Here is a 20,446-nt window from a genome sequence, read left to right on the forward strand (position 1 = left end):
TATGATTGGCTGAGGACCATGTATGAGTATAAGGGGATACTGAACATTCAGGTGAGAAGGATTTTAAGTTTTTGCAGATGTAGTATAGGGTATGTAGTGTGCTATAGTGTAGATTTTTTTGTTGTTGTTTTTTGAGACAGCATCTTGCTCTGTCACCCAGGCTGGAGTGCAGTAGCACCATCTTAGCTCGCTGCAACCTCTGCCTCCCAGGTTCAAGCGATTCTCCTGCCTCAGCCTCCCAAGTAGCTGAGATTACAGGCACGTGCCACCCTGCCCAGCAATTTTTGTATTTTTAGTAGGGACGGGGTTTCGCCATGTTGGCCAGGCTGGTCTCGAACTCCTGACCTCAGGTGATCCACCCGCCTTGGCCTCCCAAAGTGCTGGGATTACAGGCGTGAGCCACTGCGCCCGGCCTATAGTCTACATTTTTATTAATTCAATAAATATTGAACCCTACCTAACTGTATGCCTGGCACAGTTCTAGTTCCCAGCAGTAAACGAAACAAAGTCTAGTTTATATATCTATGCAGAGAACCTCTCAGCATGCACCTCTGCGCCCTTAGGCTGCTATTTCCCGATTCTATCCTAAGGAACCCCACGCAGCCCCAGCTTTATGGCTGGGGCTGAGAAAGGCGGCAGGGAATTTACGGGGAAACGCTGCTGGGACCTAGCTAAGCCGGAGATTTTACCCCCATTACCCTGGTCTGTGTCTTCTCCCGCCTCCAGAGCCCTCCCTCCATGGAGTTCGGCCTGCTCAGCGAGGCAGAGGCCCGGAGCCCTGCCCTGTCGCTGTCAGATGCGGGCACTCCGCACCCCCAGCTCCCAGAGCACGGCTGCAAGGGCCAGGAGCACAGCGGTAAGCGCGCCCCCTTCCGGGGGTGCAGGAGATAACAACTTCATTCCCAGTGCGGGTGGGACCCCGGCTGGGCAGCTCCGGTGGGAGCCAGCGGGTGGCTTAGGAGGTCCCCGAGCTGGAGAATCCGCGCAGGCTTGGGCGCTCTGTGACCTGCCCCCACCCTGGCCCCCAGACTCAGAAAAGGCCTCGGCTTCGCTGCCCGGCGGCTCCCCCGAGGACGGTTCGCTGAAAAAGAAGCAGCGGCGGCAGCGCACGCACTTCACCAGCCAGCAGCTACAGGAGCTGGAGGCGACCTTCCAGAGGAACCGCTACCCCGACATGAGCACGCGCGAGGAGATCGCCGTGTGGACCAACCTCACCGAAGCCCGCGTGCGGGTATGCTCTCCAGACCCGCAACTCGCACCCGAGCGGGCCCTCCACGCTCAGCCTGCGACCCGGCGGCCAGCGGTTCCACCCCACCTGCCCCCTCCCTCGGACCCCGAACCCTGGACCCTGGCTCCCGGCCGCAGCCCCACGCGGCCTCTTGCCCGCCAACCTCCAGCCTCTGCTCCCACTGCTCCCTACTACTCCGACTGCGCGCTTCTTCGGCCCTGACATCGTCTCTCCTTCCCCTCACCAACCCTCCTCAACCCCATCCTACTGTCCCGCCAGACCCTGGCGCAGATGACTCGGTCCTGCCGCCCGCGCCTTCTGTTCTCCGACCCCGGACTCCGTGCGCTCCTTCCCTCCCACCCCGTCTCCAGCCACCTCATCTTGTTTATTGACCGCAGGGCCCCGGCTGGAAGCCCCGTCGGGGTGGCCCCCCCTCCAGCCGCTGGGACCCGGCCCCGAGCCCTGACCGCCTTTCTCCCGTGCCCGCAGGTGTGGTTCAAGAACCGGCGCGCCAAATGGCGGAAGCGCGAGCGCAGCCAACAGGCCGAGCTGTGCAAAGGCAGCTTCGCGGCGCCGCTCGGGGGGCTGGTGCCGCCCTACGAGGAGGTGTACCCCGGCTACTCGTACGGCAACTGGCCGCCCAAGGCGCTTGCCCCGCCGCTCGCCGCCAAGACCTTTCCATTCGCCTTCAACTCGGTCAACGTGGGGCCTCTGGCTTCGCAGCCCGTCTTCTCGCCACCCAGCTCCATCGCCGCCTCCATGGTGCCCTCCGCCGCGGCTGCCCCGGGCACCGTGCCAGGGCCTGGGGCCCTGCAGGGCCTGGGCGGGGGCCCCCCAGGGCTGGCTCCGGCCGCCGTGTCCTCTGGGGCCGTGTCCTGCCCTTACGCCTCGGCCGCCGCCGCCGCCGCGGCTGCCGCCTCTTCCCCCTACGTCTATCGGGACCCGTGTAACTCGAGCCTGGCCAGCCTGCGGCTCAAAGCCAAACAGCACGCCTCTTTCAGCTACCCCGCTGTGCACGGGCCGCCCCCGGCAGCCAACCTCAGTCCGTGCCAGTACGCCGTGGAAAGGCCCGTATGAGCGGCCCCGCCCGTAGATCATCCCCGAGGGCGGGGGCAACGATTCACAGCCTCCGCGGACTGGGGTCATTTTGACTGGCTTGCTCCCGCCCCAGGGTCTGAAAGGGGTGTTTGGGCAGCTGGGGGGCGCCGGCTCAGGAGAGGGGCCTTCCCCTCCCAGCCCTGAGGGGTGAACTGGGCCCTACACACAGACGGCGCCCCTGGGACTAAAGCCAGGAACAGGGACCAGCTCCCCGGGGGCCAACTCACCCTTGGCCCATCCCGCCTTCTCCAGGCTTCCCCTCCCTCGTTTTCAAAGATAAATGAAATAAACGTGCGCGGACTGACGAAGGCGTGATGATTCAGAGTTGCGGTTGAGTCCTCTTCCCGTCATCCTCCCCCACTGTCTACAGGCGAGCTGGATGTACAGGAACGAAGTGAGGGTCCAGGCTTCTAGGGATTCAGTCCCACTCACCATCCCCCCTACTCCAGGTCGGGGCAGCCCAGGATTCCTGCAGCAAAGAGGTGCGTGCGTGCGGGGGACGTGGGAAACCAGCTACCTGGTTGGCATCGGCCACAGCCGGTGCTGCGGCGCCACCTCGTGGTCTCAGGGAGGCTAGCTGGTAGATCTGGTCTCTAACGCTTCCTTGTAGGTGTCAGCTCTGCTATTCAGGGAGCCTATGACTTTAGATAAAGTTACTCCGCCTTTCTGCACCTGTTTCTCACTGTTCCTATGAGGGGCTTGGGTCTCTAACAGCAATAAAATTCTGGTCTGTAACAGACATTTGTTAAGTGCCTACCAGGCCTAGGATTCTTTCAGTGTCTGTGTGTGTGCCTCTCACCCTTCCACACACCCTCAGGTGTCCCACCTGCAGATCATCCCCTTGGTAGCAGCCTCCTGCCATCACAGCAGCCCTCTTTCCCCCTAAATCCCCCAACTCTCAAAATTTTGTTGAAGTCTTCAATTTAAAAAAAATAGAGCAAGAAGAAGAAAGATTTCTAGATAGAAATTAAATAATCAGATCTTGGGACCCTCCTCCGCCCCACTCCCATCCCAGGGCCTGCTTGGCCTTCACATTAAAAACAGAAAACATCAAAGTAACAGACCACACCCCCATCCCAGGGTCACCCTTCTTGTCTGTCAAAAATTCCAGCCACCTTGGGGCACACATCCTCTGGGGAAACCATGCAGGTAAGGCAACCTAATCATTCTCCCAAAACTAAGCCCAGCCTCTTGGTGCCCTGGAGAAGAGAGAGCTTGGAGCTTCATTGTTCTCTCCAACCCTTCACTGGCTCTTGGTCTTGGCTTTGACCTTGGGCCTGATGTAGGTCTGGCGGAAGAAGTGGGCAAAGAGGATGAAATAGGTCATATACAAGATGAAGGACCAGAATAAGTGTTCCATCGTGTTGTGGCATCCCTGATCCTGCCTCCAGATGTACGTGAGGATGCTGACGATGGCTCCTACAAACATCTGCAAGATCTGCAGGCTGGTGATGAGCATGGGCAGCATCTCGGGGGGCTTCACATTGGCAGCCTTCAGAGTGTAGTAGGTGTACATGATGGCATGCACACCCAAGTTCATGGTGACGAACCAGCCTCCTGCAGGCAATTTGTTCTTGTATCCAAAGCTTGTGTACACCAGCACTGTGCTGTGGTGGTACCAGTGAATAAAGATGAGTGGCCGCTTACGCAGGATGATGAAGGCTGTGTCTCCTGGGAGATGGAGAGTCATAGTTGGCATACCACCCAGTGCTGGGACCACCCTCTGCACTGGATGTAGGGACACGGGAGAAATTCTCAGGGGAGGGAAGGGGGTCTTTGTGGCAGAGAATCTGTAGAGGGGCTTGGGTGAGAGGTATTATTGGGACCCAGGGGTAGGAAAGGGACCCTCCATGGGATGGGTGAAGGGAGGGCCCTGAGGAGGGATGCAGTTCACAAGGCACCAGAGAGACAAAGCCTTGCCACTCACCGAGTTCTATGACCTTGCTGAGAAGAAAGACCCAGGACCAGAATTTGACTGTGGAATTATCCATGAAGTTGATGAAGCACACGGTTTGCTTTAGGCCCCCGGTAAGTAGCACAGTCCCCATAAAGCCCCACATTCTCACTGCCCCCAGGATACTGAAATGGGACAAAGGAAGATGGTGTAAGTGTCAACCCCAGGCACCAATCCACCCTTCCCACGGCTTGGCCAGGTTACTGTGTTCCAAGCTCTACCACCTCCCCACCTGTCCACGGGGGGGGGGGGGGGGGGGATGTGGGTCAAAGCTCCTGAGATCCTGAGGCCAATCTGGTAGATCCAATCAATAGTCTAGAGGAGATGAGGGCTGGAGAAAGATCAGGGAATGCAGGGGGATGGGATTGAAAGTTGAGTTAAGGAATGGGGTTCTTGGGAGGGGTTAGAAGCCTGGGAGGAGATGCGTAGAGGGATAGGGGAAGACTGAAGGAGTTTGGGGGAGAAAATATGGGGAAGTTACTGGATGGTCTTGAGAGAGGGTGTTAGGAGGTGAGAGTATTAGAGACTGGAGAAATTAGTTGTGAGTACAGACTCTACGAAGGCAAGAGGGACAAAGCAGAGACCACCAGGTAGGGGTCTAAAAACGAAGGAAAACAGGATAATATAACAGAAGAGGGTGAAGGCTGGGAGGGGAACTAAAGCTGAGAATGAGATGGGGAGAGTGTTACAAGGCAACTTGGGGACAGGATGGAGGTTGATGCAATTGGGAAAGCTTTAAGGGATAGAATGGTGGTCTAAGGTCTAGAGAAGAGGCAGGGAGTGGGATGGGGTCTTACCTGAAGATTGCAAGGCAGAAGGACCAGAGGATGAGAGGCCCTTGCAGGTTGAAGCCCTTGCGTTCCCTCATGTAGTTCTGCCCCACAGCGATGAGAAGCAGGTAGATCAGGGCTATGGGGAATGAGGTTGCCCTGGCAAGCAGAAGGCAGAGGGGATGGGCTCATGGGTGGGTGCTGATTAGAGAAATGCCCACTCATCTCTCCAGGTGAGTGCTCTGGGTTGGAGTCCCAGTTCTGCCACTTACTAGCTATGTGACATTGGAAAAACCAACTTAATTCTCTGAGCCTTGGCTTCCTCATTTGTAGGGGGGGAATACTACATCTCTCCTGGGGGTATTAATGTATACAAAGTATCTAGCACAGGGCAGGAGCTATGTCCAAGGTTTCTGTGATTATTGCTCTCTCAGTGGGGTTAGAGGTGGGTGACGGCTGTCTGGCCTGCGCCTAGAAGCAGCCCAGGGCTGTGGTGTAAGAAGAGTGTGGCAATAGCTTCTCCCTGGTTGGGGCTCCTAGAAGCAGCCCAGGGCTGTGGTGTAAGAAGAATGTGGCAATAGCTTCTCCCTGGTTGGGGCATGGCAAATTGGTTGGAGCATAAAGTCAGCCCCCAAAACCTCTGGGGAGCTTTAGGGCAAAGCCAGAGAGCTCTTCCTGGGGAAAACTTGGAAGAGCTCTCTGACTTTGCCTCCTTCTCCACAGCAGGAACGGTGGAGCACCTGGGGAACGATGGGATAATTGTAAAGGGCAGGCTGTCCCCCGGGCCCTGCACTGTGCACACACGCGCGCACACACAGCCACAAAGGACGGGGAAGTCATCTAGTAAGGCTTCAGATCAACCTCACGCCTCCAAGACCAGTTCTCACTACACGCTGTCTTTGACTTCTGTATGTGTCCACGTTCTCCGTCATCCTCTTATTTCTGCTTGCTTGCTTTCAGCTCTAATCTCTTTGAGGTGCCACATACTACCTGCACCTCGGACAAAGGTAGTATGAAGCCAGTACGAAGGAGTCCCATAACTCTGCTCTTTAAGAAAATCACTGCGGGCATTCAATGCCACCCCCTCGCGCCCCGGCCCCGGGGCCCTGGCATGGCCTTTCCCTCTCCCGAAGTCTCACCAATACTCCTCGAAAAAGGGCCTCATGTCCTTGAACAGCTCGAAGTTATAGGGCTGGAATAGCTGATTTACTTCGTATGAGACATTCATGGCTGTGACCATCTAGTTTTGCAGAAGTCAAGGTCCAAAGCTTGGAGGCGCTGGGCGAAAGGCTGGGGCGCCGAGGATGGAGTGAACCTCAGGGCGAGACGGAACAGAGCCGGGACAGAAGGAACTCCTGGGCAAAGGGAGGAGGGCGTCGGACCTAGGCACGTGCGCGGCGGCGCAGCCAGCTATCCCGGGCGCAGCCACTGCGATATACAACGCGGACTTGCAAAGCTGCCGGCCCGGGAGGCGCGCGGCCCCTTCCCTGAGCTCCGCCGCTATCCAATCTCGACCAAGATATGCCTCTGCTCCGCCCCTGGGACGCAGTCCGCATTCTGATTGGTCGTCCTCAAGGGCCCTCCTGCCAGGCGTTTCGCACACCCCGCCCCAAGTCCCGTCGTAGGCCATCGCCCGCCCACTTCCCCAGCCTTTTCTCCCCTAACACGTCCACCCCATCCTGTGCGGCCGTGCAGGTTCTCTTGGCACTGTCAACCGTGGCCTTTGCCTCGGTTTGCTTTAATCTTGACCTGCTTAGCAGTGAGGAGAGAGGAAAGGTGTCCTTAGGCTTTGGTGCTCCCACCCAGAAATGGAGGGGTCAGTTTCCAGGCTCCCTGAGATCCTGGGAAACCCAGGCCTGTGATGAGGAAATACTATCCTGGGCAACGCAGAGCTTCTGTAGTCCCTTCCATCTCCTAGCTTCGAGTCTGCGGTTGTGAGTGGGTGGAAGGAGATGAATTTTAAGTTTTATTATTGAGGTTGTTGATGTTGATGTTTGGGTTGTTGAGGCTGTTGTGGTTTCTTTATAGTTTCTTGAATTCCTGAACTGCTCCAGACTGACAGTAATAACCATGGAGAGAGGAAATGGGGTCACCCTCTGGGCTTCTGGAATTATTGTCTTCAGGTTTCCTGGAGGCCTCTTAGGGTTTAGGGAGGGGGAGAGCCAGCGTATCTCCCCAAGGCCTGTTGTTTTCTCTCCCTAACCAAATCTACTTCTTTCTCGCCTGTGTAACCAGCCCCAAAGAAATAAATGTTCTAAAACTGTTAAAGTTTTACTTGGCTGTCCCTTATTTCTTTCCTAGGTTTTATGAAAGCGAAGGAGAAATACAAAGCTTGAGGGCAGTTTGAGATAAGGTGGAAATTTGCAAAAAGTGCTAAGAAACATAGATATAAAATAATTAAAATCAAGATGTGGGTATAAATGGCTATGTGCAGTAAAGCTCTAGAGCCGGAGGATCCAGGTAGGAACCCCAGCTCTACTTCCTGAACCTCAGCCACTGTCTATGGGAGGGTGTAGTGGAAGTCCTATCAGTGCCATCTAAGTGACTCAAAAGCGCATCCCTTTGTCTCTGTACCTCATGACTTCTCACCTGGTCACGTTACCTGGTTGCACTGCCTCTTTCTCTAATACAGTGCTTCTGCTCTTCACTGCTTTGCAATCAGAAAAGAGTTCCTATACCTGGCTGATTACCAGATTCCTGAGCCTCAACTGCAGAGATTCTGGTCCTATAGTTTGTCTCAGACTGTACTTGGAAAACCACTACTTTCTGTTTGCTCATCCAGAAAACAGTTCTGCTTTCCTGCTTAAAAACCTTCCGTGGTTCAGCCGGGCGCGGTGGCTCACGCCTGTAATCCCAGCACTTTGGGAGGCCCAGGCGGGAAGATCATGGGGTCAGGAGATCGAGACCATCCTGGCTAACACCGTGAAAACCCGTCTCTACTAAAAAATACAAAAAATTAGCCGGGCATGGTGGCGGGCACCTGTAGTCCCAGCTACTCGGGAGGCTGAGGCAGGAGAATGACGTGAACCTGGGAGGCAGAGCTTGCAGTGAGCAGAGATCGTGCCACTGCACTCCAGCCTGGGCAACAGAGTGAGACTCTGTCTCAAAAAAAAAAAAAAAAAAAAAAAAAAACCTTCAGTGGTTCCTGATGGCTCCATATATAGCCTGACACCTAATCAAAAGGTGATCAATACATGTCTATAGATGAATGAATAAATAAAAGAATGAATATTACAAGAATAATGCCATCTAGGTGTTATAAGACCCAAGTTCAAGTCCCAGCACCCCCATTAATGAGCCATGTGATTTTAGGCAAATTACCTAACCTTTGTCACATTCTACTTCAGAAAAAAATGCATATAGTCATACTTGCCTGCTTATGTCACAAGGTTGTGATTAGTATGCAAGCCAGATAATGTAGATAAAATGATATTGTGGACTAGACACATGGAAATGGCAAGGTGAATCATTATGGGAGGTTTCCAAATGCATATAGAGAATATATACTCAGTCCTGGATTTCTCTGTGAAGATATTTTACATTGTCTTTCCCTGTGAGGTTTAATGGTGAGGCTTGGAGGAGGTGTACGTGGAAGAGGGAAAGAAGAGCTTGGAGGAGGTGTACGCGGAAGAGGGAAAGAAGAACAATCGGGGCTGGGCACGGTGGCTCACGCCTGTAATCCCAGTACTGTAGGAAGCTGAGGTGGGGGGATCGCTTGAGCCCAGGAGTTTGAGACCAGCCTGGGCAACATGGTGAAAACCCATCTCTACAAAAAGTACAAAAATTAGCTGGGCATGGTAGCGCCCACCTGTGGTCCCAGCTACTCAGGGACTGAGGAGGGGGGATCACTTGAGCCAGGGAGGTCAAGGCTGCAGTGAGCTGTGATCGTGCCACTGAGCTGTGATCACACCACTGCACTCCAGCCTGGGTGACAGAGTGAGACTCTGTCTCAAAAAAAAAAAAAAAAAAAAGGCTGGGTGCAGTGGCTCACGCCTGTTATCCCAGCACTTTGGGAGGCTGAGGTGGGCAGATCACCTGAGGTCAGGAGTTCAAGACCAGCCTGGCCCACACAGTGAAACTCCATCTCTACTAAAAATACAAAAATTAGCCAGATGTAGTGGCGGATGCCTGTAATTCCAGCTGCTCAGGAGGCTGAGGCAGGGAGAATTGCTTGAATCTGGCAGGCATGGGTTGCACTGAGCGGAGATTGCGTCTGCACTCCAGCCTGGGCAACAGAGCAAGACTCTCTCTCAAAAAAGAAAAAAGAGGAAGAAAAATTTTCAGAAATTATATACTAGAGGAAACATTCCTTGACCCTTGGACTTGGTCTGGTACCCTTATTTTGTATAAACTGTTCTCAGAGCATGGTATTTCTTTTCTTCAATGAGAGTTTATAATTAGTTGTTTTTGTGATTTCTTGATCAATGCCTGCTTTTCCTACTAGTTCTTGAGCTCCATGAAGGCAGGGACTATGTCTATTTTTTATTTTTATTTTTATTTTTTTGAGACAGAGTCTCGCTGTCGCCCAGGCTGGAGTACAGTGGCGCAATCTCGGCTCACTTCAGGCTCCGCCTCCCGGGTTCAAGCCATTCTCCTGCCTCAGCCTCCCGAGTAGCTGGGACTACAGGCGTCCGCCACTGCGCCTGGCTAATTTTTTGTATTTTTAGTAGAGACGGGGTTTCACTGTGTTAGCCAGGATGGTCTCGATCTCCTGACCTCGTGATCCACCTGCCTCGGCCTCCCAAAGTGCTGGGATTACAAGCGTGAGCCACCGCGCCCGGCCATATTTTTAAAAATTTTTTATTGTGAGACAGAGTGTTGCTCTGTCGCCCAGGCTGGAGTGCAGTGGCCTGATCTTGGCTTACCGCAACCTCTGCCTTCTGAGTTCAAGCGATTCTCATACCTCAGTCTCCTGAGTAGCTGGGACTACAGGTGTGTGCCACCACGCCTTGCTAATTTTTGTGTTTTTAGTAGAGACAGGGTTTTGCCATGTTGGCCAGGCTAGTCTTGAACTCCTGACCTCAAGTGATCTGCCCACCTCGGCCTCCCAAATTGCTGAGATTACAGGCATGAGCCACTGCTGGAATATGTCTGGTTTTTTTCATCATTCTCCTAACCCTGAGCATAACCCAGGTAATATTTGTTGCAAGTGATTGAATGGATGAAATCCTTGGCATGTAAACCTGAGTGACATTCTTTGTTCTCCAGGATAAATACTCCAAGCCTATCTTTTGTGCTGTCACTGTTTTTTTTTTTTTTCCCCCAGTAGCGCTCCTGAAAGCCTCAACATAGAGGAAGATGTGGTAAGCATGGGGTGGTGTGAGCAAATGAATAACTGAGCAGGCTTTGGAAGTTTATAGAACACCAGTCACTTGTATTACCTGGTGCCAAGTAGCTGCCTGCTTTGTCTATGAGTTCTCAGCCCAACTTCTCTCCCTATTTCCAACTGCCTGTTGGACATCTCTACCGGTATGTTCTGCTAGCATCCTTAGCAATACACACCCCAAACAGAATTTGTTATCTACCTCCAAAATAGGCTGATTTTTCCAGCCACTATTTATATAATTTCTCAGGCTAGAAATTGTGAGGTCAAGTTATATTCTTCTAGAGGACACAAGGTCCTGTCATTTCTTCTGGAGGTGGCATGGTCATCAGAATGCCTCTATTCAGATTTTATTTCTGCCACTTACTACCTAGGTAACCTTGGCGAAGACATCATCAAACATATCATGGCCTCAGCTTTCTCATCTGTAGAATGGAGATAACTACTTCAGAAGGATGTTTATGAGGATCAAATGAAATAATATATGTTAAAGAGCATTGGCGGGGCATGATGGCTTATGCCTGTAATCCTAGCACTTTGGGAGGCCAAGGCAGGAGGATCACTTGAGGCCAGGAGTTCAAGACCAGTCTGGGCAACAGAGTGAGACTCTGTCTCAATTAAAAAATAAATAAATACTTTTTCGTCCTTTTCCCCGGTTGCAGCTTGCTGTGAGTTTCTCTAGGGTGATACGCGGGTGAGAAAGGTCCCGGTCCGCGCCAGCGCCCAGAGCGCCTCGTCGCCATGCCTCGGAAAATTGAAGAAATTAAGGACTTCCTGCTCACAGCCCGACGAAAGGATGCCAAATCTGTCAAGATCAAGAAAAATAAGGACAACGTGAAATTTAAAGTTCGATGCAGCAGATACCTTTACACCCTGGTCATCACTGACAAAGAGAAGGCAGAGAAACTGAAGCAGTCCCTGCCCCCTGGTTTGGCAGTGAAGGAACTGAAATGAACCAGACACACTGATTGGAACTGTATTAAAATACTAAAAATCCTAAAAATAAATAAATAAATAAAGAGCATTATACAATGTAAAGAGTTGAGTAAGCATCAGTAATTATTTACAAAAAAGGTGACTTTTTTACCTTCTTTTTTTGTTTGTTTGTTTGTTTTTTTGAGATTGAGTCTCACTCCTGTTGCGCAGGCTGGAGTACAGTGGCGTGATCTCGGCTCACTGCAAACTCCACCTCCCGGCTTCAAGCGATTCTCCTTCCTCAGCCTCCAGAGTAGCTGGGATTACAGGCGTGCAACACCACGCCTGGCTAATTTTTGTATTTTTAGTAGAGATGGGGTTTTGCCATGTTGGCCAGGCTGATCTCGAACTCCTGACCTCAGGTGATCCACACGCCTCGGCCTCCCAAAGTTCTGGGATTACAGGCATAAGCCACAGTGCCCGGCCTGAAATGTTGTTTTAAGTAGGTCAGATAAAGGGTTAATGTGCATACTACACAAAAATCTTATTCATAATCTTATCTTCGACCCTTGGTAAATGGCTAAGGATACAAACAAGCTCATTTCATACACTCCAGTGTCTCCAAATCTGCCTCTCATTTGCTGCCAGAAAGGTCTTTCTGAAACACATGAGCTCATGTCATTCCTCATTAAGAACAAAAATAATCCTCAGGACAAAGATCAGATTCCTGAGTTTAGCCCTGACCATTCATTTCCAGCCAAAATCCCACCATCCCTCAGCCCCAGCATTCCACATTATAGCCATAATGGACAACTGTACATACTTACCCCTTTACCTCTCTAAGCATCCTTCCCTCTCCCCATACATCATTTTCTCACCTGGACAAATCTTAACTCTAGCTCTAGCTCTAAAGTCACTTGCCCTGCAAAAGCCTAATATATTTCAGAGTCAGGCCCTTCCTTCTTTGTCTTTCATTCAAAAAAGTTTGCTCAAACTGCCTGCCAGTATTGTGCTTCTACTTGTGGAGTACAGTCAGTCATATATTTCCTGTACTATTCTGGTCCCCTCACCCTATCCCAAATGGTCATTTTCACTAAGTCACTCATCCTCGAGGGTAGCACATACTACCTGGCATATAGTGGGCACTCAAAATATGTCTGTTGCTTTGAATTCAGTAGGCACCTAAGAGGAAATACAAACAATAAACATTTTTTAAAAGACTCAACTTTCTTAGTAATTAAGGAAATGCAAATTAAAGACTATGTATAGTGTGGTCCCAATTAATAGCCAAGCAGCAGTTAAATACCTAATGCTAGCCAAAGCTTTGGGAAACAGGTGCAATCACACCTGGCTAGTGGCCAAGTAAATTGATATAATCCTTGTAAAAACACACTTAGGCAACACTTAGCAAGTGCCAGCTGGTATGCTTTGACCCAGTGTCTCACCTAGGAATTCAACCCAGTGAAATAATCCAAAAGAAAAAAAAATCTGTATGTATTAATATATATATTTTTACATTCCACTGAACATTTAATAAGTTACATTCAGCTACAACTTTTTTAAAGGGACAAATTATAATGCAAGTATTTATTCAAATGCTGACCATTAAAACACCATCTGAACCATGTCAAATAATACTCATTTACTTTTGTGAAATGTGTTAATGAGAACTAAGAATTTCTGTAGAAGGCTGAGCATTTTCAACATCCCCAGCCTAGATGAGAAAAGACTGTATTCTCTTAGTGGTGATTCAGGAAATACAATACAAAAGGAGTTCAACTCCGATGTGGAGACAAGGCTGGCATCCACGATGGATGGGCTCCAGAAAACAATCATGCAGTGTTCCTGTTTTGGTCTGAGAACTAAGACACAAAATCTGATCTAGGGTGAAACTACATATAGGACGTAGAGAGGACTGGACCAAGGGGCTCACTGTATCTGGGGGACCAAAGAGAAAGTAGTGTGCAGATATTGCTTTGACCTTAAAATAAATGTGAAGTGAGACAAAGAAGAAGCCAGGAGCCTTCTCACAACCATTCCAGGTCAGCAGCTCTCAAGATATTTACTTCAAGGCAGTTGGTAGGAAATATAAATGTTCACTGGCTCTGACTCAGCAATTAAACCATCATAACCGATGCAACGTTGAGGAGAGGCAGCTGTCAAACCACCTATAAACTCGGGTGGGGATCAGCTTGAAAGATGCCTATCTATTATCAGTGTCTGGGAAGATTAAAAAAAAAAAAAAAAAAGGCTGGGTGAGGTGGCGCAAGCCTGTAATCCTAGCACTGTGGGAGGCCGAGGCAGGTGGATCACCTGAGGTCAGGAGTTCGAGACCAGCTTGGGCAACGTGGTGAAACCCCATCTCTACTAAAAATACAAAAATCAGCCAGGTGTGGCGGCACATGCCTATAATCTCAGCTACTCGGGAGGCTGAGGCAGGAGAATCACTTGAACCCAGCAGGTGGAGGCTGCAGTGAGCGGAGATCCCGACAGAGCAAGACTCTGTCTCAAAAAAAAAAGATAACATGAGACTTTTTTTTTTTTTCTTAGAGACAGGTCTTGCTCGGTTGCCTAGGCTGGAGTGCAGTGAGTACAATCATGGCTCACTGCAACCTTGACCTCCTGGGTTCAAGCAATCCACCCACTCGAGTAATTAGGATGACAGTCATGTGTCACCACATCAGCTTTTTTTTTTTTTGAGATAAGTTCTCACTATGTTCCCAAGGCTGGTCTTGAACTCCTGGCTCAAATAATCCTCCCACCTTGGCCTCCCAAAGTGCTAGGGTTATAGGGATGAGCCACTGCACCCAGCTGAGACTGTTAATTATATATAAAGAGTACTTGACTAGACACAGAAAATATTAATAAGTGTGGTTTTCTTCGCCTTGAAAACCAGCTTTTTTAAAAAATTGAATGTTCCCAATGCAAAGAAATGATAAATGTTCCAGATGATGGATATTAGTTGCCTCAATCTGATCAGTATACATTATATACTGCACACCTGTAATCCCAGCACTTTGGGAGGCTGAAGTGGGTGGATCATTTGAGGTCAGGAATTTGAGACCAGCTTGGCCAACATGTTGAGACCCCGTCTCTAATAAAAATACAAAAATTAGCCAGGCGTGGTGGTGCATGCCCATAGTCCCAGCTACTCCAGAGGCTGAGGTAGGAGAATCGCTTGAACCTGGGAGGCAGAGGTTGCAGTGAGTGGAGATCAAGCCACTGCACTCCAGCCTGGGTGACAGAGTAAGGCTCCATCTCAAAAAAAAAAAGACAGCTGGAAACAACCCACTGATGAATAATTACTGAATTTAACATCACAACAAACATTGAACTAACATCACAGAACAGCTTGCATCTATCAGAATATGAAGAAACATGAAACTGTGTTTATAAAATAATGTGAAAGAAAAACAATATTCAAAACCATACCTTTCCTATTACCTCAATTATCTAAAAGCAATAATGTTCCTAAAGACTGAAGTTGAAAAGAAGCACTAAAATGTGAAATCAGTTGATAGTGTGGGTGAGATTATAGGCATAAACTTAGAAGTATTTTAAATTATCTCTCATGTTGTTTTAAAACTGATATCATACATTTTGGAATGCTTTGCATCCAATAAATAATGCTTTTTAATGGCATAAGAAATGCTCAGAATATTAAGTTTCAAAATGTAGGATATGAGACGATATGTATAGTATGGTCTCAAATTTGTTAACTAAAAATGTGGAGGCAATTCAGATGGGAAGAATGTTTGTAAAATTTTTGTAGGGAAAAAATATGCAAGAAAACCATGCAGAGCAGAATTTTTAAATTATTCTTATAATGAGTAAATGTTTAAAAGTAATAATAAATGAATTGAAATTTCTTGGATTTAAGTCTTTTTTTTTTTTACATGTGTTCTGTCACTAATTGACTTCTCTGCTTCCGGTTCCCTACCCTGGGATCCTGCATTCCCTCCCAAACTCATCGTTTCCCTGGTATTTTACTGTCTTGTTTTTTTCTTGATATTTCTGGCTGTGCCTTTGTGAGATTTTCTTCCCTTTCTTTCCACCTCTTTAATGCTGGTTCTTCCTCTTCCTCTTCCTCTTCCTCCTCCTCCTCCTCTTCTTCCTTCTTCTTCTTCTTCCTCTTCCTCTTCTTCTTCTTCTTTCTTCTTCTTCTCGTCTCGCTCTGTTTCCCAGCTGGAGTGCAGTGGCGCGATCTCGGCTCACTGCAACCTTCACCTCCTGGGTTTAAGTGATTCCCCTTCCTCAGCCTCCCGATTAGCTGGGATTACAGGGGCCTGCCATGCCCGGCTAATTTTTTGTATTTTTAGTAACGGTGAGGTTTCACCATGTTGGCCAGGCTGGTCTCCAACTCCTGACCTCCAGTGTTCCACCTCCCTTGGCCTCCCAAAGTGGTTGGATTACAGGCGTGAGCCACTGCACCTGGTCTAATGCTGGTTCTTAAAGTCCTGTCCCTGCACCTTCCTCGTTCTCACACTGTGCTCTCTTTCCTGACTATTTAACCCATTTTCATGGCTTTACCTATCACTTCAAATGATTTATCTTCTTTTTAAAATTTTTAATTAATTAATTAATTGTTTCAGAGTCAGGGTCTTGTTGGGTTGCCCAAGCTGGAGGGCAGTGATATGATCACGGCTCACTGCAGCCTCAACCCCTGGCCTCAAGCAATCCTCTAACCTGAGCCTCCTGAGTAACTGGGACAACAAACATGAGCCACCAAGCCCAGGTAATTCTTTATTCTTTGAAGAGATGGGGTCTCATTTTGTTGCCCAGTCTGGTCTCAAACTGCTGGGCTCAAGCAATCCTCCTGCCTTGGCCTCCCAAGGGCTGGGATTGTAGGCGTGAGCCACTGTGCCCAGCCTATCTTCTATCTTGACGTCTCTTCTACCTGCTTGGTCATGTTTCCAGTTGCCCATTGGGCTTTTTCACCTGGCTGACCTGAGTTACAGACAGCTCAGTGTGGAGAAATCCAGTTTACCTTCTTCCCGGACCTGTTCTTCTGCTGAATTCCTTGTTTATATTAAGGTCACCATCAGATTCCTAGGCAGGACTGGCTAAAAGTTCGTGGTACCTAGTGCAAAATTAAAATGTAAGGCCTCTTGCTCAAAAATTATGAAGAATTTGCCTGGGTATGGTGGCTCCTACCTGTAACCCCAGCACTATGGGAGGCTGAGATGGGAGGATTACTTAAGACTAGCAATTTGGGACCAGCGTGGGCAACAGAGTGTGACAACTGTCTTTACAAAAAAATAAAAATAAAAATAAGCAAGGCCACAGAAACATGTGCTTGTACTCCTAGCTACTCGGGAGGCCTAGGTGAGAGGATCACTTGAGCGTTGGAGATAGAGGCTACAGTGAGTTATGATCTCAGCACTGCACTCTAGCTTAGGCAACAGAGCGAGACCCTATCTGTTAAAAAAATTATTAATAATTTCAAGATAGCAACAGCAGAGCATCAAACCAAGTGAAGGGTGCTAACTGTGGAGCCCTGTGTGACTGCATAGACTGTACTTCCATGACGTGGGCCCTACTTCTAGGCTTAAACCTGGGGTTCATCTTTGACCTTTGACTCCTCTCTGTCCTTTTTTTTTTTTTTGAGACAGTCTGGCTCTGTTGCCCAGGCTGGAGTGCAGTGGCACAATCTCGACTCACTGCAACCTCTGCCTCCTGGGTTCAAGAGATCCTCCTGCCTCAGCCTCCCAAGCAGCTGGGATTATAGGCACATGCTACCACGCCTGGCTAATTTTTTTATTTTTAGACGGGTTTCGCCACGTTGGCCAGGCTGGTCTCGAACTCCTGACCACAAATGACCACAAATGATCCGCCCACCTCAGCTTCCAAAAGTGCTGGCATTATAGGCATGAGCTACCTCACCTGGCTTCCCCTCTCTCCTTTAATCTTTAGTTAACACGGTAGACAGTGCGTCCACTCACAAAGATGAAAAATAATGGAAGAGGAATACATCTGACTAGTGGGATGAGAAGGGGCGTGATGAGTTCAGTTTGGGCCCTGTGAATACTGAGTGCCAGTGGAACATCCAGGTAAGAGTATCCATTATACAGCTATCTAGATAGAATCCAGGCTGTCAGTCTGGGCTCCAATACTCAGGGCAGAGAGTATTGTTGAACTGCTGACTGTAGGTGAAATTGGCCAGGGAGATACTGTCAAGCAGCAGGGCTTTCCAAAGTGGGTCCCAGATTCAAGTGATTCTCCTGCCTCAGCCTCCCGAGTAGCTGGGATTACAGGTGCCTGCCACCACGCCCAGCTATTTTTGTATTTTTACTAGAGATGGGGTTTCACCATGTTGGCCAGGCTGGTCTCGAACTCCTGACCTCAGGTGGTCAGCCTGCCTTGGCCTCCCAAAGGGCTGGTATTACAGGTATAAGCCACCACACCGGGGCTATCCTTGTAATTTGAAAACACTGTTTTAAGAAGTTGTCAGAGAGAGACAGCATGTGGTCCGGAGACAGGAAAAAAAATTTTAAACTCTCCAGCAGTTTGTTCAGAGTCTAAACTACCACATTTCAAAGCTTTTGAGAGCAAGCCTGCATCTGAGTCATCTTCAAAGTCCACTCAGTATTTCACATGTAAGAACTGTGTCTGGATGAATGAATGCATGAAAGCCATTACTCTGCCACAAGTGCACAGCGACCTCCTCTGCCCATGCCACCAGCCAGGCCACAAAAAGACTCTGGCAGATGGACAGCACTGTTAGATGTAGGCACTAAAAGGGACATTGGAAGTGCCTGGAGAGATGCTGCCCTGTCTTTGCCTTTGGCAGTTGCTAATCAGTCCTGCTTGGTTGTCTCTGTCCTGCCCACCTCTCAAAAAGGCCTGCCTGTCCCCAGCCTGTCTCCCATCCAGTTACCGTCAATATTGTCACCCTTTTTCATTAGATGCCCAAGAAATTGAGTTGAGCCTGAGAAAGAAAAAAGTAGCCCAGCCGGGTGTGGTGACTCACACCTGTAATCCCAGCACTTTGGGAGGCCGAGGCGGGCGGATCCCCTGAGGTTGGTAGTTCGAGACCACCCTGACCGACATGGAGAAACCCCCTCTTTACTAAAAATGCAAAATTAGCCGGGTGTGGTAGCACATGCCTGTAATCCCAGCTACTCGGGAGGCTGAGGCAGGAGAATCGCTTGAACCCAGGAGGCGGAGGTTGCAGTGAGCCAGAGATCGTGCCATTGCGCTCCAGCCTGGGCAACAAGAGCGAAACTCCATCTCAAAAAAAAAAAAAAAAGAAAGTAGCCCATGATACGCAGGGACTGGTCTGACACAGCTAGGCCTCAGTGTTGTTGGAGCTAGTCTGGTGCTTACAGCTAGGCCACATTATTCTATTAGGCATAGATAATCTTACAGAATATGCACATCAGACAGAGTCACTCTAAGGCCATGATAGAGTAAGGTAAAACAAGTCACTTCATAATTCTGTCTAAGCATAAAGACAAGGCACCATGCAACCCACAAAATACCAAACATCCTCCTCTTCCAGCTTATATGACAGCTGCTTCTTTACCAATCCCTATAGATAAGATCTGTTGAGGCACCCAATCATAGAGTTATCCTTGTTTCCTGACAGTCTCCAATCTACAGTGAACCTCCATTTCCTTGCCACCCCCAAATCACCAAGCACAAAGTTTACAATGGGTTCTTTCTAACACCTTCTTACTCAGCAACCTATGTTTCTCCTACTGTCTGTTCTTTCTCACTGCAATCAGTAATAAACTCAACTTATTCAATTACAGTTTGTAGTCTTTGACTGGAGGACAATGACAAGCCCAGACAAAAACCACAGGACTTCCTCATGCCCTGTCTCTTCCTTCTCATCTTCCCCATCTGCCTTGAGTGTTCGAAAGTGACTCTGCAGTGTCTGTTTTCTCTAGCTCCATCCTCTGCCTCCTATCTCCTCTCATCTCACAACTTACTCTGCATCCCCTAAGTTTGAGTAGGTTGTGTTTTCAGTTTCATTTGTCTCAAAGTCACAAAGTATTTTCTAATTTTCCTGTGATTTCTTCCTTTGTGTGTGTGTGTGAGACAGAGTCTTGCTCTGTCACCCAGGTTAGAGTGCAGTGGTGCGATCTTGGCTCATTGCAACCTCTGCCTTCCGGGCTCAAGTGATTCTCCTGCCTCAGCATCCTGAGTAGCTGGGACTACAAGTGCCCATCACTGCACTCAACTAAAATTTTTTTTTTTGAGACAGAGTCTCACTCTGTCACCCAGGCTGGAATGCAGTGGCACAGTCTCAGCTCACTGCAACCTCCGCTGGGTTCAAGAGATTCTCCTGCCTTAGCCTCCCAAGCAGCTGGGACTACAGGCATGTGCCACCATGCCGGCTAATTTTTTGTATTTTTAGTAGAGACGGGGTTTCACCGTGTTAGCCAGGATGATTTCGATCTCCTGACCTTGTGATCTACCCGCCTCGGCCTCCCAAAGTGCTGAGATTACAGGCATGAGCCACCATACCCAGCTTTTTTTTTTTTTTTTTTGAGACAGAGTCTAGCTCTGTTGCCCAGGCTGGAGTGCAATGGTGCAATCTCGGCTCATTACAACTTCTGTCTCCCGGATTCAAGTGATTCTCCTGCATCAGCCTCCAGAGTAGCTGGGATTACAGGTGTCCACCACCACGCCCAGCTAATTTTTGTGTTTTTAATAGAGAAGGGTTCACCATGTTGGCTAGGCTGGTCTTGAACTCCTGACCTCAAGTGATCCACCTGCCTTGGCCTCCCAAAGTGTTGGAATTTTAGGCATGTGCCACTGTGCCCAGCTTAAGTTTTGTATTTTTGTTTTGTTTTGTTTTGTTTTGAGATGGAGTCTCCCTTTGTCGCCCAGGCTGGAGTGCAATGGTGCTATCTCGGCTCACTGCAAGCTCTGCCTCCCGGGTTCTTGCCATTCTCCTGCCTCAGCCTCCTGAGTAGCTGGGACTACAAGCACCTGCCACCACGCCCAGCTAATTTTTTGTATTTTTAGTAGAGACAGGGTTTCACCGTGTTAGCCAGGATGGTCTTGATCTCCTGACCTTATGATCCGCCTGCCTCGGCCTCCCAAAGTGCTGAGATTACAGGCGTGAGCCACGGCGCCCAGTCAATTTTTGTATTTTTAGTAGAGATGGGGTTTTGCCAAGCTGGTCGTGAACCCTGTGATTTCTTTTT

General features: G+C 49.3%; 3 protein-coding genes across 3 annotated transcripts; 2 read left to right on the forward strand and 1 right to left on the reverse strand.

Annotated features, from left to right (window-relative positions):
• Positions 1 to 704: 704 nt before the first annotated feature.
• Positions 705 to 2,632, forward strand: PITX3 (paired like homeodomain 3). The gene is made up of 3 exons (XM_055251065.2): positions 705 to 856; positions 1,029 to 1,231; positions 1,718 to 2,632. The coding sequence occupies exons 1-3, from the start codon at positions 739 to 741 to the stop codon at positions 2,303 to 2,305; spliced, it is 909 nt and encodes a 302-aa protein (XP_055107040.1). The 5' UTR covers positions 705 to 738; the 3' UTR covers positions 2,306 to 2,632.
• Positions 2,633 to 3,230: 598 nt separating this feature from the next.
• Positions 3,231 to 6,585, reverse strand: ELOVL3 (ELOVL fatty acid elongase 3). The gene is made up of 4 exons (XM_055242831.2): positions 6,190 to 6,585; positions 5,078 to 5,209; positions 4,254 to 4,405; positions 3,231 to 3,997 (listed from the first exon to the last, which is right to left on the reverse strand). The coding sequence occupies exons 1-4, from the start codon at positions 6,288 to 6,290 to the stop codon at positions 3,570 to 3,572; spliced, it is 813 nt and encodes a 270-aa protein (XP_055098806.1). The 5' UTR covers positions 6,291 to 6,585; the 3' UTR covers positions 3,231 to 3,569.
• A 4,426-nt stretch (positions 6,586 to 11,011) lies between these two features.
• On the forward strand, positions 11,012 to 11,367 carry LOC129462675 (large ribosomal subunit protein eL38). Its single transcript, XM_055242846.2, has one exon. It carries the CDS (start codon positions 11,115 to 11,117, stop codon positions 11,325 to 11,327), a length of 213 nt encoding a protein of 70 aa, XP_055098821.1. The 5' UTR covers positions 11,012 to 11,114; the 3' UTR covers positions 11,328 to 11,367.
• Positions 11,368 to 20,446: the final 9,079 nt, after the last annotated feature.

This window comes from Symphalangus syndactylus, chromosome 2 (genome assembly GCF_028878055.3).
Source record: "Symphalangus syndactylus isolate Jambi chromosome 2, NHGRI_mSymSyn1-v2.1_pri, whole genome shotgun sequence".
NCBI lineage: Eukaryota > Metazoa > Chordata > Mammalia > Primates > Hylobatidae > Symphalangus > Symphalangus syndactylus.